At 36.4% G+C, this 16,299-nt stretch overlaps 1 protein-coding gene across 4 annotated transcripts in view; it reads left to right on the forward strand.

The window, feature by feature from the left end:
• LOC149800043 (uncharacterized) overlaps positions 1–13,038 on the forward strand; it is an 87,307-nt gene extending 74,269 nt beyond the window's left edge. For 3 of the 4 annotated variants that reach the window (XM_089959573.1, XM_089959572.1, XM_089959575.1), the window contains 8 exons: positions 3,415–3,687; positions 4,692–5,003; positions 5,829–5,957; positions 6,350–6,374; positions 6,892–6,947; positions 8,703–8,727; positions 8,878–8,999; positions 9,485–13,038. In XM_089959573.1, coding sequence (XP_089815699.1) covers positions 3,415–3,687; positions 4,692–5,003; positions 5,829–5,957; positions 6,350–6,374; positions 6,892–6,947; positions 8,703–8,727; positions 8,878–8,999; positions 9,485–9,501 — 959 coding nt within the window. In that variant the 3' untranslated portion in view covers positions 9,502–13,038. The remainder of the gene's footprint in view (positions 1–3,414; positions 3,688–4,691; positions 5,004–5,828; positions 5,958–6,349; positions 6,375–6,891; positions 6,948–8,702; positions 8,728–8,877; positions 9,000–9,484) is intronic. The other variant, XM_089959574.1, reaches the window with a different exon arrangement.
• The last annotated feature ends 3,261 nt before the right edge of the window (positions 13,039–16,299 follow it).

Here is a 16,299-nt window from a genome sequence, read left to right on the forward strand (position 1 = left end):
AGAGGTCCGCGCACTTCTTGAGGGTGCACTTTCAAGGTGTAGCGTGGAGCTAGGACATCTTGCAATTTTTGCATCTCAGGAATGCCACTGGGTGTGTCTTTGGACAGTCCGGCTTGTTGTAACAGGAGTTCTGCTTCGTTTCGTTGTTTGGCTCGGTCCGATTGTGGAATAGTTTTCCAGGCTCTTTTCCATTCTGTCGTGTCGTTCTTGTTGGCATAGGTTCGTCCCACCACGATGGCTCGGGCTAAACACATCTGGTCTTGAGAATTGTGAATTTGGACGAGACTCTTTTTGGTGCTGCGAAGGTCGTTCACCAGTAACACCTTATTGCGTTGTCCGGTCCCTTGAGGAGGAGAGACGTGGGTAATGTCCAGTGTGGCTTTTCCATCGGTGATGTCAAACTTGTCATTAGAGTGTTGCACGTGTTGAATCTTCTCCATGACTTTGGAAGCAGTTAGTTCTGCGAGTCTGCTAAACTCGATCCAAACAGGGGATTTCAAACCGTCATGCTGTATGGAAAGTCTCAAGCGATCGTCTTCTTTGGGTTGACATTGTCGCTTGAGTGCGGTAAGCAAAGAATCCCACACCCCAGTGATGAACCCTTCTGCTTTCTGCAACGGTACGTCGGACTTGAAATCTTTAAACTTCACTGTGTATTTGTAAGCCGTGGTTCTAAATTTTCTAGAGGAGCACTTTTCCGTCTCTCGAATGGAATAGTACTGTTCTGGGTTGACTAAGGGTTTAGAGGGTTCGGATTCTGGTTCACTCATGTCCTCTTCAAAATCACTGGCATGAATTTGTGCCAAGACTTCAGCCCTGGTACGAGGCGATAGATCACGTTTCTGCCTCTTACTTTCTTCTTCTTTCTTCTCGAATGAATAGGATCGTTTCATCTTGAGTGAAAAACGTCAAATGACTCAAGTTTAAACACCATAGACTAATTTATAGTCATGGCAGACCAACGTATATAAAAGGGTGTGTGTCTTGTCCTTTCACTATTCATTTCACTCTCTAACCGAGCACAACGATAGAAGAGACTAGCCAAATCGAACGTTTCATCAGAGCTTTGCGAGGGGTCATTAGAAAATTCTCTTCAGACCAGCCGACGGACTACTCTCCTTCCTTTCGAGATAAAAGTGAAGATACTTGCTATATCTGTCAGAAGAAAGGGCATTGGTCTTCAGAGTGTCCAGACCGTCAAAAAAGAAAAACAGGGGCTAGAAAAGACAAAAGTCAAGATACCTGTTATTATTGTCAAGAAAAAGGACATTGGTCTCCAGATCGCCCAAAAAAGAAACAAAAGGAGTCAGAAGAAAAGAGGGATTCTTCAGAAGAGAGGGATTCTTCAGAGGAAGAAAGCATCCAGGTGAAGAAAAAGAAACAGGAGAAGAAAAGAAGAAGGGAAGAAAGTTAGGAGAAAGAGGAGGAAAAGACTGTGACGGTGAAGAAATTGAAAAAACAGAGAGAGTAAACAATGAGATAGAAGAAGTCTATGAACTTTTTAAAGTGTTCTGTTGTGAATTGTGAATTGTATTGTAACTATTGAGAAAAGAATACATTAATTATATAAGGTAAGTGTCTTTGAGTTTTGATTTTAAAATAAGAAGCTACACTCACGCACTCATATACACGTACTATAGGGGTAAAATGGTTTTTTTTTTTTTTTGAGTTATTGGCAATTGAAAGTGTATCTCTTCGAGAGACGTGGGTGGCCCTGAAAAGGGCCTTTTTTTGGTGAAGGGGTGAGTTTAAGCAATCAACTTTAACTGCCTTAAGCCTTTGCCACGGCCAAAGCCTACTTCTGGACTGCGTACTGTTGATGATGATGATGGTTTGGTTGAAATCACTAAGGGTGGTACGACAGGCTTAGTCACAGGGTTGACGTGTTTAGCTCGGGAAGGTCGTATTCTCTTCGGTCGTGATAAAAAAGTCTGATACATTTGTTTCAGACTTCTTAACTCCGCTAAAATGTCTAACAGTATCGTGACCGTTTGATTTTCACCCTCTTGTTTCTTTGCTGCTACTTCTTCTTCTTCTTGTTTTTTTCTTACCTCTTCTTCTTGCTGCTGTTGCTGTAGGAGAAAAGCTTGTTCCGCTTCCTTTTGTCGTTGTATAAATTTCTCCAATTCTTCTTTCTGTCTCTGTCTAAAATTCTCCACTTGCGGTAATGAAGAAGGTGACGAAGGTTCCGGAACAAATTCTTGCGAGGTAAGAAAATCCACAAAATCCCAGTTTACCTCTTCTGAAAGTAAGTCCGGGTTCCCTTGGGCGGTCTCCACTGCTGGTGCACCCCAATGGATCGTTTTCTGAGTTTCTGTCATGTTGAATCACTGTCGCATAGATTGACTGCACACTGGCGCTAGCAAATCTATATAGACCACGTGACGTCACAGACTTCTCTCTTCGGATTGGATGCGGGCTGACTGAATTTTGTAACGCGTGTTCGGATTGGTGAATGAACTCAATCAGTTTCAATCCTTCCTCTACCTATAAATAAGCGCAGTTCACTGCATTGATTCACCTGTTCTCGTCGCCTCAAGATGTGGACCACAGTTGAATCATCCACCCTTGTGTCTTCAATGATGTTTAGGACGGACATGCTAATGTATGTCCGATCCAAGTGGACCGTTGTCCACAGGACAGACACTAGTCTGTGGATACGTAGAATCTACGTAGAAAGACAAGGATGCCTCAAAAGAGTGCTGATTTACGGTCCTACAGTGAGGCGCAGCCTAAGGACAAGAAGAAGACCAATGCGGTGCCCCTTATGTTAATGGATACATTAACATAAACCCAAAGGCCCTTTTCAGGGCCACTCATAGGTCTCGAAAAGAGAATGACTTTCCATTGCCTACCCTTTTTTGTCTTTAAAAAAATAGGGTCCCATTCCATTTCCCCTTGAGGCTCAACAGGCCCAAACGTCTTTTTTCTTCCAATGTTAAATTCCATTGAGGCTAAACTTGCCCAGGGTTTTTTGCCCATGTCAAATTTCCATTGAGGCTAAACTTGCCCAGGGTGGTTAATGTTAAATTTCCATTGAGGCTAAACTTGCCCAGGGGGGTCTGTAATGCTAATTCCCATTGAGGCTAAACTAACCCCATTCACTACTCGCGTGCTGAGACAAGAAAATATGCTCTATCATCGGATCTTTTGGTCGTTTATGAGACATAGGTAAAACAAAATATTCTGGATGATTCTACATATCGATATGACAATTGCTTAACTCACACAGAGCTCCTAAAGCTGTGTAATATTTGTAATTTTGTGTTAAATTGGTTATTAATCTCTGAAAACAAAACTACTGTAGTCTTATACATTATACAATGCAATATATACTGCGAATATTATTAATTCGGTACATTTCTTCCTATTCATGTATTATTTGAAGCTTAAAATGTAATTCTTTTTTCATAGATGGACCTGAAAATATGTTGCTCCGTCCAAGAGTTTCCTTGGTAACTGTTTTAAGGGGCCTTGACATGACGCCTGTCAACTGCTCAGCAGAATGCTTCCCAGAATGCATTTTCCAGTGGACAAGGTCAAATGATAGTTATGTGGTGTCTAGAGAAACTGTCTTAAAATTGATGAATGTCAAGCTGGATGATTCTGGGAATTATATATGTACAGCACATAATGCCAACACAAACAAATTAAAAGCGACGGAAAATTTTACACTTTCTGTCATAGGTATATTATTTTGCATTTTTAACATTTTTCAAGCTGACGATAAAAAAGAACAGAGTTTGCTAATTCCATTAGAACGTATTTGCGGACGTTTAAAATCTTTTTTAAAAAATGCATTCCTTCTTAAACAAAACTTTCTTGTATTATGACTGATTATGGGCATATAACAGCTGAGTTAAGAATAGGACGTTGATTTGTTATATGAATGCACTTTTCTTTGTTGCAATATCTGATTATGGGCATATAACAGCTGAGTTAAAAATAGGACGTTGATTTGTTATATGAATGCACTTTTCTTTGTTGGAATATCTGATTATGGGCATATAACAACTGAGTTAAGAATAGGACGTTGATTTGTTATATGAATGCGCTTTTCTTTGTTGGAATATTCTTATACAAAACCACAATTGCCCAAAGATTTTCTTTGAGAATGTCACAGGACCAATGAGATTTCCACAATGATGCGCAGTTCTGTGTAATCCGATTTGTTTTACCATTGATTTGTCTATTCCTATTTATATATTATTGCATTCCGAGGACTAAGACAGAGATTGATAGATTATGTATGGTATGTTTCTCCCATGTTACGGCTAGCGAATATTTTTTTTTTTACTTGCACTTACAGTCACGTGCTATCAGAGGAAAAATCAGAAATCAACCTTGGCTCATTGTGATATTGCATAATGTTTAAATATCCATGAAACAAAAATTGTAACGATTCTAATTATTCAGCTCAAAACTGTTAGAAGGAACGCATGGTAAATCTGCTGAGGATCCAAAAATATTAATCCTTCCGCAACATAAAAAGCTGTTTAAAATGAAAGTTTATAATGCAATGAATACCCACTAGTTTCTTTTTCTCTAAACAATTATCTATTTTATGGTACTTACATGTTCATAAGACCAAAATCACATTTCACTATTAAAGCTACCTTTTATATATGTTCAGCATTGTCAATTTATAACTTCATGGCATATATTTGAATATTTTCTTCACTGTTTTGCAGACCGGGATGCAGTCACAACCCAATTGTCACTTGTCCGCTTTGATGACGATGTTGCCGTGTTTGATATAGGTTACTCCCTAAGTATAAGCAAGCCACGCTCTCTCACACTGCAATACAGAACATTAACAACGTTCAATGCTACATGGATCACTGAACGGGATATACTTCTGCTAGAAAACCAAACTGTTTCTGTTACCGTCGAAGTGTCTGTTTTAAATGACCGACATATGTATTCCTACAGAGCGTACTCAACGTATGAATGGGGCGTCAGCGGGTATTCTAGCGAAATTGTTATTGCAGTCGTAACAAAAGGCAAATATATGATTGATTTTTAGAGTATTCTCTCCATCATTCGGTGTGAGACCCTATGTTCTGAAACAATAAAATGTTAGAACACAAAATTTCAAATCATGCTCAGAAGCCTAAACTTATGATTTTCCTAAACTTTGCTCAGAGCGAGGGTAGAATCCCAACATGCTGACATTACCTAATTGTTTGTTTCTCTTCATACATGGAGAATTTCAATGTTACTAAGCGACGTTAAGTACTGATTTTCATTTTGATGTTTTGAGCAGGGATCAATATTATGTCTACATAGGTTTGATACTACTCCCACCAGACCTCAGCCCCAAAATCACAAAATCTCCTCTAAAACAATACCTTGCTAACTTAATTTTAAAGTAAATGAACATTGCTCTGCATATTTGCAGTCACAAATATCCAGATATTTAAAAACATGTTGTTTTTTATGTTCGGTGCATTGAGTCTCACTTTAATTCTTGTACTCGAACGGCTTCGGGACTACGGGGTACTTATTTGACACAACGTACATGTGTTTTACCCTATAAAATAGACACTATTTCGATTTTGGTGTTCGCAAAAATATATACTGGAGATCTGCATACATTTACATCTAATGCTTATCCTTTATATATTCTTAGGACAAGTATGTTTTGGGATATTTTTCGTTTGTTTTATACGAGACGACAAGACCAAATTTTAATCACAAAAGAATTATTATATTGTTAAAAACATGTTAGGCGTGAAGTCTAGTTTTTAGATCATACCTTTTCTGCAATGTTTTATTTTAGCTTTTCTCAAAAACGTTACCATACAATAATTATATTCCTTTTACAGCTCCCGGTACCAACACAGCCGCAAGTCCTAGCTCACTACCTATCGCATTGACTGGAAGCACTGCTGGAATTTTCTTCATCGTAATCCTGCTTATGATAATCTACGTATTAAGGAGCAGATCCAAACACGGTATTACTAATGTTCGAACAACTGGATTCGTAAATATGGCTGCTGTTTAAGAATGAAATACTGTTCTTGCTGTATACCGATAAACATGTACGTAATAATAACGACATTTAATTTAAAATAATTCTGCGTGTAACTTTAACTAATTCTAATTCAGTCTAAGGGCTACAACTGCAGACTTTCCTCCTCAATATGGCTAGTGCCAATAACATTTTGAGAAATACACTGAAATATGTAAAACAAAATATTTTGCTTTGAAATGGTAAAGAGAAGCCTTCATAAATGAGTACTTACAAGTGAAGGGAAGTTGTAGAGTATACCCTACGTGATGAGAGAGATCATTTTCTTGCATGTGATAACAATGTAATAATTGATTGTTTCACTATTTTTGTCAGGCCGCAAGACTGATTCAGAATCCAGGTACGCTGGTGTTTGTTTTCATTGAATATTACTACTCAAATTAACGTGCAACCTATCCGATTAGGGCAAGTATGTTCTTACATTATACCTTGAATAAATTACTCATAGATAAATAATAATAATAGAAATAATAATAATAATTTGTAACATAGTCCATTGGCACAAATTGCATGCATGTATTAAAATATGGTACATTTACGAAACATGCAAATGTTAGGATTAACACGCTGAATTACCAAATTGTATCGATTTTACTAGATAAAATAAATAATTATATCGAATATGAATATTAATATTGATTATCTGGATAAAGTTATAAAACGTGACGTGATTGGAATGGCAATGAAATAATAATAATAATAATAATAATAATAACTGCATATCACAATGTATTCCTTAGTGTTTAAGATAGGGTGTAGCGCATTGAGAAAGCTGTTTTATATGGAGACCGACATACAGAGATAAGGATGGTGGTTTAAGTCATCATAATTTAGAATATGCATTTTACTATGTACAGAACTCGAATGGACTCCAAAGTGAATGAAGACTATGCATATAGCAGCCCTGTAGCAGGTACGCACTCTATGTATAAAAACATTCGTGTTCATGAGGATATATGTCAGCTAAAGGTATGTGTTTAGGAAAGTTCTTTTACTCTAATTTGTTTTTGTGTTAATGGCCCTTTAATGTGTGAATCGACCTCAATATCTGGAATATTATATATGTAGTAGCAGAAGTCTGAGCCTTGAAATTACTCGAGTCAAAATAATCTTACTTCAAAAACAGATAAAATATCTTGCTCGATATAATTTTCATTTTGGTATATATTTTGCATGCTGAAATAATGCTGATATGAAGAAAAAACTTACCTTTTGAGAATAAACGTACTCGCGAAGAATATATTAATCTTTAGTGGGAAGCGAGTTATATCAGTCTGAGTCAAGTTTTCTGCAGAGGCACTGGCCTTAACAGTTTGTTATGGTTTTGCTTAAAGTTTTCATTTGTATATATGAGATTAACCCTTGGCAGAATCGGGTCACATATGGAATGATTCCTTATGAATCTAAGACAAGTCATTTTACAACATGTTCGCTCGCCCCATATACCAAGCTCAAGGCCAATGAACATTTGGGGTAACAGTCGTGCGTTTTACAGCAATACATTCAATGTGGTCTAGATATCGAGGATTTGTTGTTCTTGCTATTTAAAATGCTTGTACACTTGCGGATTCCTAAAAAAAAAAGTTATTTTATATCGAATAATGTAACACATATTTAGAGCTTTGGCAAATGCGTCATTTGGAATTTTTTTACGTAGATTTAACAATTTTTAAGTCATATCGCTACGATATCTGCAGTGTGGCAGTTTGTAGTGATGTCTAGCACTGGGGTACCATGCCGCAGACATGTATCATGATGTCCCACCCAGACACATTATCTTGACACCAGGCCGACCAGTCATAACACTAATCTCTTAATGCTGAGCTCCTAGCGAGGCAGCTGTTAGTACCATTTTTGTAAGTCTTTGGTATGACTCGGCCGGGGTTCGAACCCACGACCTCCCGCTTCCGAGGCGGACGCTCTAACCACTATGCCACCGGAAAGGTATGTATCGCTGCGCTACGTTACTGTCATGGGTATGAATATTACCAACAATTAGTACTAGTATTATATAACTCCATGTAATTGCGAGGTACAAAACGGGGATATCTTTGAAACACCACAATATGACGTACGGGGACGGACCTTGAAAGGAACTGTCGGTTGTAAGGGTAGTCTTGCATGCTGCGAAACCAGGCATAAGATACACAGGTATTTTACTTGGGTCAAGGGGGTTTATAGAGAGTGGTTGAAAATAGCAGATTTGTCCCAATACATCAATGTTATATATGAAATACATCATGGCATTCGAGTGTCTCCAACACACTTTGTTTGAAATAACCACTGCTTTGATAAATTTGTCATGACAAAACGTCAACATTTTGGTGGACTTATTATTTTTGACACTCCAGAACAACATTCAAACTCTAAAACTAACACTTGAATATTTGATTAGTAAAATGCTTATAAACGTGCCGGCACTATCATGGACCAGCAACACTGGAGCCGATCATTGAATTTATTCGTGTTCAATCTGATTTCAGTCGAATAGCAAAAGTGTTACGAAAATGGCTGCAAGGTGCCGTTTAAAAGCTAAAGGACACGTCTAAATTTCACCTTCGGATTTGTGAATTCATTAAAAGAAGTTTCAAAAATTCTCTTGGTTCTGCATATGTTATTTATTTCATGCATTATTAACATATTTATTTGAGACTTTTTCTCTTTTTAGAGGCAAATGATACAGATCTTTCTAGGTAAGTAACACACGTCCCAATCTTAAATTTTCATTATTACAAAATCATTACCGTCCATTACTTCTAAGCGTTGAGATAATTACAGCCCCAAAAGTATCTCAAGTTATCTTGTATGAAAATTTTGTAAGATTGATTTATTTTCTAATTTAGTTCACAGAACGTCCACCACTATGAGATGCTACAAGAGAATCGCCATGACCTGGATCAAGATAAACACTACGACAAACTTAAGATAAATGTTACGACAGTGTCTAAGGATGCTGCAACGGCTGGTAAATTGCGCGATGTATTTATTGATATCCCCTTTAAAGGATATGTTTAATATGTCCAATTATTTGACTTAAAGGTATTTCCTAAAACCGGCGTACAAACAGTCATCGCCGGCGTTATGCTTGAAAACTTCATTTTCCTCTCGCTCATTATAAGTGGTTTCCTCCCTTTGATAAGGGACAACACTCGTAGTAAACGTTTCATTTTTGGTGGAATTCTGAATATTCTGATGTTAAGACGCTCCAATGGAGACGAAGATTTTCTTAAAATTTTACCCAGCTGTCATAGATGCTATTTGCACAACCCGTGAATATGTCAAATGAGTTAATGCCTATCATCCAGCATTATATACACCCTGTGAGAACCGTAAATACCATATACTAATAAACTGGCTTTCAACCCTGGGAATTTCTCTAAAGTGTAATACAATTTTCCACTGCAAGTATATGGACTAATATGATTCCTATGAAAATTATTTCTCTTTCAGAAACTGGGGAACTATGAGACTTATGAAAATAAGAATCCCATAACATACACTAAAGATACTAGCTGGAGGACGCTGGTTAATTTCTGGACCACTTACACTGCTGTTAATTTCAAAAAGACAAGAACATTTATGACAGAATAATTACATTTTTTATACAACATCATGCTTTACATCCGCCGTCGACTTCTCTGTGCATCGTGTGAGATAGAAAACACGGTATATGTAGACGGTAACAAGCGATTTTACTTCGTCATGAAATGAATTCGATAATGGAGACTCATAAATGTCATGAATGAAAATCTCTTTACCTATTAGGGGTTGTGGGTAATACGAATTGGCTTAACGGTTGAGCTGGTGTGGTAAAGTCAAATATCACGTATTATACGTACTGAGTTGAAAGTTATATATTATTAACTTTAAAAAAAAGTGTCATTTTAATGTTCAGATACCATCTGTTTTGCGTAAAATGTTTCAATTTGAGCTAAAATAGGCAATGTCACGGCATTGAGACGGTATTGAGCTATTGCATTATAACTTTAATCTTGTACGAAGAGTAAGCTAGATTTGCAACGAGCATTACATTTTTTATACATTGGGTCTTGTGTACGACGCATGTGACAAATATCTCAAAGCCAAGCAATATGGGCTGTCATATTGAACTTCTCTCAGTCAACCCGTTCTCTTGACTTACACGCATAAACATGTAACTGATGGCTATCAAACTTTCCATATTGAAAGTACAGTTACGCTCACTGCCGATAATAGCAAAGAGAATTGTCAAACATTCATAAAATACATACAACAAAATGACTGATGTGCCTGTTTACATTTTACTTCTGTTCATCGCATCTTTCACTGCATGTTGTGCTGTATTGGTCCGCCAAAATTTATATCTTCGGGTATCATCAGTCGTTCGTTTGTAATACCCGTCAAACGATATTGAAAAATACTTACCATTAACAACTTATTTTAAATAAACCTTTTATGTGTGCATCAGTGGGATGTATATTGAATTTGTTTTGAAGTATGAGAACTATTCTAGTTGTGGTATGCGTTTACCCTAGTGTGCGAGAAGGCATTTTCCAAGAATGCGAACCAAATTAAGAAAAGTCACATTTAACAAAGTTACAAACTGATTAGGTAAGATATATCATCAGTTTAATATTTTACAAAATGGTAATTCGTTCAGTTCTGATGGTTGTCACGATTGTCACAAATCGTTATGGTTAAACGAAGTATATATCTAGCTCAACATGTTGAAGGACGGTGAATATGTATATTCCTTCATATATTCATGTGCTTTTCTACATTGGATTATACTGTGTGTCGAAGAGGCCCGGTATAGGAAATTAGTCTACACTTATATGTACAATTATATATGTACATATTGGGGATATAGTGATATTTTTATGCATTTGTGATAATTAGTTATTTTTCTTGTTTTTTTTTGTATGACATTTAAACACTGTACTAGATACATCGTTGTACAGTGTAGTCATTTGCAGACATATGGGTACTACAGAAACCTGGATACAATGAGGCAGTTTATTGTGGCTGTTGGATGCAATGAGGCAGTTGAATGTTGCTGTTGGATAAAATGAGGCAGTTAAATGTGGCAGTTGGATACAATGAAGTAGTTTAATATAGCTGTTGGATAAAATGAGGCAGTTTAATATAGCTGTTGGATAAAATGAGGCAGTTTAATGTGGCTGTTGGATACAATGAGGTAGTTTAATGTGGCTGATGGATAAAATGAGGCAGTTGAATGTTGCTGTTGGATACAATGAGGCAGTTGAATGTTGCTGTTGGATACAATGAGGCAGTTAAATGTTGCTGTTGGATACAATGAGGCAGTTAAATGTGGCTGTTGGATACAGTGAGGCAGTTTAATGTGGAGAATTGTTTTTTGTCTTGATCGTGAAATGCTGCTTATGGCCAATACAGGCATTCGTACCTTGTTTAGTAACTACTGTCAAGGCTGTTCAGGACTGACTGGAATTCATTTTATTTGCAAACAGTGTGTGTGCAGAAAAAGAGTTCATGTTCAGTTTCTCAAAGTTCTATTAATATTGCACTTCTTCTTGCGACTAAATGGGTTTTTCATAAGTGTCAGTTGCATTTCATTTTCACTACACAGAATCCATATTGCTATACTGCATTAAAGTCTGTGGAAAAAAGTATGGAATTCTTTTTATTACAAATTATTCGTTCACACACTCACTACTAAATGGTGCATTATATTTAACTGAAAGAAATGTGACAGCACTATGACCATAATTTCTAGCCGTTGCTTCACGGATTACTATCCCCACCACCCACCTGTACGAAAGTATGCATTACCAATGCCATGTTTTTCCCGAACAGAAACCTAATAATCAATCCTGAACTTGTTCTAGATAATATCAAACTTAAATATGTGAATTCTCGTCGCCATCCAGGATTAATACTATTATGAAATACCAAAAGGACTTGTCACATTGATAGTATTTTAAAAAGAGCATCATGTCGAATAGTTAATTTACGAAAACTTAAAAAAAAAGTTAAGTAGGCAAATTCTATCAAAACTTTATATAACTTATATCAGGCCTATCTTGGAATATGCCAGTATAGTATGTGACGGATGATCGTTGATCGAGTCAAAAAATCTGACAAACCACGCCTCGAAGAGGCAACAATAGTTACAGGATTTCCAAAATACACTAGTAGGCAATCTCTCTCTCTCTCTCTCTCTCTCTCTCTCTCTTGAAACAGGGTTGGAAAGTCCATATTCTAGAAGAAAAAACAAAACTTACTAACACTCTACAACATTAAATTGAGCCAAACTCCAGACTATATATTCGAATTACTCCTTCTACATGTGTCCGAAGAAACAAAGTATAATCTTCAACGTTCAAACACTATGGTCATTGTCAGTTTCAGTCTAAATTCTACCAAATCATCTTTTATACTCTTAACAGTATCTTTGTGGAACAATCTCGAACAGGATACTCAGTGTTATATGTCTTTCAGAGCTTAGAAAAATTGTTTATGTCCAGTTTTATTAATCGAACACGGATGTTATGCATTCTAGATTACGACAGAACAAGTTCATTAAAAGCTGAGCTTTACCGTTTCAGCCAACTGACACTCATTTTTTGGAATCAAAACCACCATGCTCTTTTTCATGTACAGTACAGTAGAAATTTACTTTCAGTGTCATAGGCAACTATTAGCTTAGATTTACTGCTTTGGGGAAAGAACGATGCAAATGAAAAATATAGAATTTTGCGTCATGTATGCAAATATATTACCGCTACTTAACGATTTCAATAACTTACTCAAAATCATGATTGTTGTTATTGTGCCGTTCTCTCTCTCTCTCATCATTATTCATTTTTATATTGTCATGTTGAATATGTTGCAATACTTGTATCATGTAGGGAATGGGCTAATTAAAGTTGTTAGAACTTGTGCCCAATCCCATTTTGTTCTACTATGTCAAAAAAAATATGTTTAAACAAACAAAAATCTTGCTTCCTTATTAAGAATCCTATAAAATAAAGTATCAAAAGTGACGCATTGTATACTTACCATAATGTTTTAGAAATATCTTCACTGTTATAAGCATTTCTATTAATGTGATAAAAATCAACCCTTTACAGAAAAATGAACAAGTGCAACGAATTAACATGGTAAACACTAGAACTAGAGCTGACAAAAATTAATTGTAGATATGGCGTGAAGTAGTATGTCAAAAAGGCAAAAAGAACATACCAATAAAATTATATAGTTTCCCGTGACTTTATTACCATTCCAGTCCTTTCATGCGTACATGGGGGCCCCGAGTGACCGAGTGGTCTGAAGCGCTCTCCGTTACGGATCACTGACATCTCACCTCTGTCTGCGTGGGTTGGAGTCTCGGATTCTGCTAATGTGGGTATATGAGAAAGCTTGCCAGTAGCTTCTCGTGGGTGGGTGGTTCTTTCCGGGGTTTTCCCAAGTTCTTCCTCCACCATTAATACTGGCCGCCATATAAAGCCTATCGTGTGCTGAAAAATGGCTTTAAACCCTACAACAACAACATCATGCGCACATATTTAAGTTAGGAATGACTCATCACAATACAGATTGTGATGTCAGTGTTGTTGTGATGAGTGTAAGTACAACATTGAAACGCAACTTTTTCCAAGAGTTAGCTATGCGCATCCTTATCTAATAAAGCTTTAACTGAATTGCAATTAGCTAATTTAAAATTAGATTCTTTCCGCGTTGATTAACAATACATACACACCTATTTTACCTGGCTTCGAAAAAAAATTTGATATGAAAGCAAACTATTTGCCAATAAATTACACCTACCGAAAAGGGGAACAATCCTTGATTAACTAATATACACTAGCGTTAAATACGAGCCTTTCCAGAGATCATATTTTCTCTGTTCAGCTTTGTGATCTTAATTAATCTAAGTCACGACAGCGCTCATATTTCACTGTATCTTCGACCACAACATGATGACGAGGATAAACAATAAATGGACGAGTCTTGTGTAGATTCCAGCGTATGAATACAGTCAAATTTTGAGAACTTGCCCATCAATCATTCGAAAACTTCGCATAACTCAAGTGACTTGTCAGACCTATTATACAAAATCAATGCAGACGGTATGCCCTGCACGACCTTGCTGGTATTAAATTTCGAGCAAAATATTCAATCGGCCGTTATCAAGTTTTAAAAACGAATTGCATTGTTTTATGTAATAGGATATTACGGGTAAGGTAAAAATAGTTGCTTGCGTATTTCTGCGTTTCTCTATCTTGGGATGGGACATTCATATCATCATACAACACTGCATGAATCGAAACTTGAACATAAAGTTTAGATCTGTAGTTGTTCGAGTTTTAGAAGATCTTTTGTTTTATTCATTTGTCCTTGAATTAACCATTGAAACGCACGATCATTATGAGTTGACCAATGAAACGCACGATCATTATGAGTCACTACTATGCAATCAGATCTTCTAGATTAAATTGGTTACCATTTTGTGAATTGGTACTAGAACGATGGGTTGCATTGTGTAAGAGTCGGTGAATAACGTTGTACCTGATTATCGTTCACATCCCTACAATATGCTTATGTATTACCGTGACCTCCGCTCTTTTACCTTGCTGTATCGGGTGCAAAATTATGGAATACTATTCCACTTAAAATTAAAAGTGAAACTTCGTACTGTAGATTCCACCCCTTGTATAGTGACTACCTTGGACTCAAACCTAATGATATCCAGGCTTATATTACAATGTTTTCAATACTCATATTTTCCTCTTCTTTTATTGTTTCAAATTCACGATCTTAATCCTTTTATATACATACACAGAAACACACACATACATACATACACACACATACGCACACACACACACACTCACACACACACACACACACACATATGTGTGTGTGTGTGTGTGTGTGTGTGTTATTTTCACGTGGAAATAACAGCGTGACAGGATATATTATTCCCAAATACATATTCAAACAGTGCGACAAGATATGTTATTCCCAAATACGTATTCAAACTGTGACAATATAGGCTTACTCTCACAAGGAAAGGGTCATAACTTGTATAAAGCCTACTTAAGTTAATCTGCCTCACGCAATTTTCATCAATGATGTCATAATACCGGTAATCGAAATAATCTGACTTTTATCGATCTTTAGAAAAACAATCATTGCAACTAAATACCAAGAACTGAACAGCGTGTAATAAACGGTTGACTTACTGGTGTTTGGGGAAACATTCATAGAGTACTTTCCCTTTTTACCCCCCCCCCCCCCATCTCTTTACAAGCAGCTAAGTTTGTCTCCCTCAGGAAAGTCCAGATTGATTGTTGAAACTATTTTATCTAGTGGGTGAATTTGTGCCTATGACCTTCTTGTTTATCTCTTAATGCAAAGTAAACCTTTCATGTAAGAGTATCACATACCCATCTCACTATAAATTTGTTTTTGTTCCGAAGTTTGTGTTTTTATATCTAGAATTAGGACAGACTATCATGTGACAATTCACATCTTCTGTGCCAATATAGACAAGCAGTACAACATAGGCGGTAAACAGCTAATATTACCGTAAGAAATATGCTACTTCTGTCTGTAATACACTTAAATTAGAAAACACGTTTCAGCATAAAAGGAAAAGAAAATTACCTTGTTCCCATTCAATACCGGATATATTTCATTTCGTTTATGGCAACAAAAACATTTTGTTTAAGAAAGTTAACAACCTTTCGGACTTTCGTCCACTCGATGAATTATATCCATTATTCACTCGATGCAAACAAATATCCAGTACAATATAATAGACAATAAAAAAAATCAGTCCTGCCTGAAGCGGGAGATTTACATTATGTAGCTGGGACCTGGGACTTGGATGGTCCTTAACATCACTTTCGACACAATTTCGGCGATATCATGCCGAGGAAACCGGGGCTAAGTATCTTTCCCAAAGACAATACGAGGCAACCCACCTTGACCTTAAACTTTACATATATATATATATATATATATATATATATATATATATATATATATATATATATATATATATATATATATATATATATATAAGCATTACTGTTATGCCCTAGGAATCACTGGTTATTTGCTTGGACCTTAACAGCTAACAGCACTTTCAACATAATTTTGGCTATATCATACCGAACAAATGGGAGATCAATACATGCAGCAGAGTTTGTATTAATCAGTATGGAGTGTACTGAACCCAGCTTTCATCGTAGTGTTATTTTTTATTTTTATCTATTTATTTATTTTTTTCACTCGGT

Source organism: Sinohyriopsis cumingii, chromosome 5, assembly GCF_028554795.1.
Source record: "Sinohyriopsis cumingii isolate HCF-2022 chromosome 5, ASM2855479v2, whole genome shotgun sequence".
Classification (NCBI taxonomy): Eukaryota; Metazoa; Mollusca; class Bivalvia; order Unionida; family Unionidae; genus Sinohyriopsis; species Sinohyriopsis cumingii.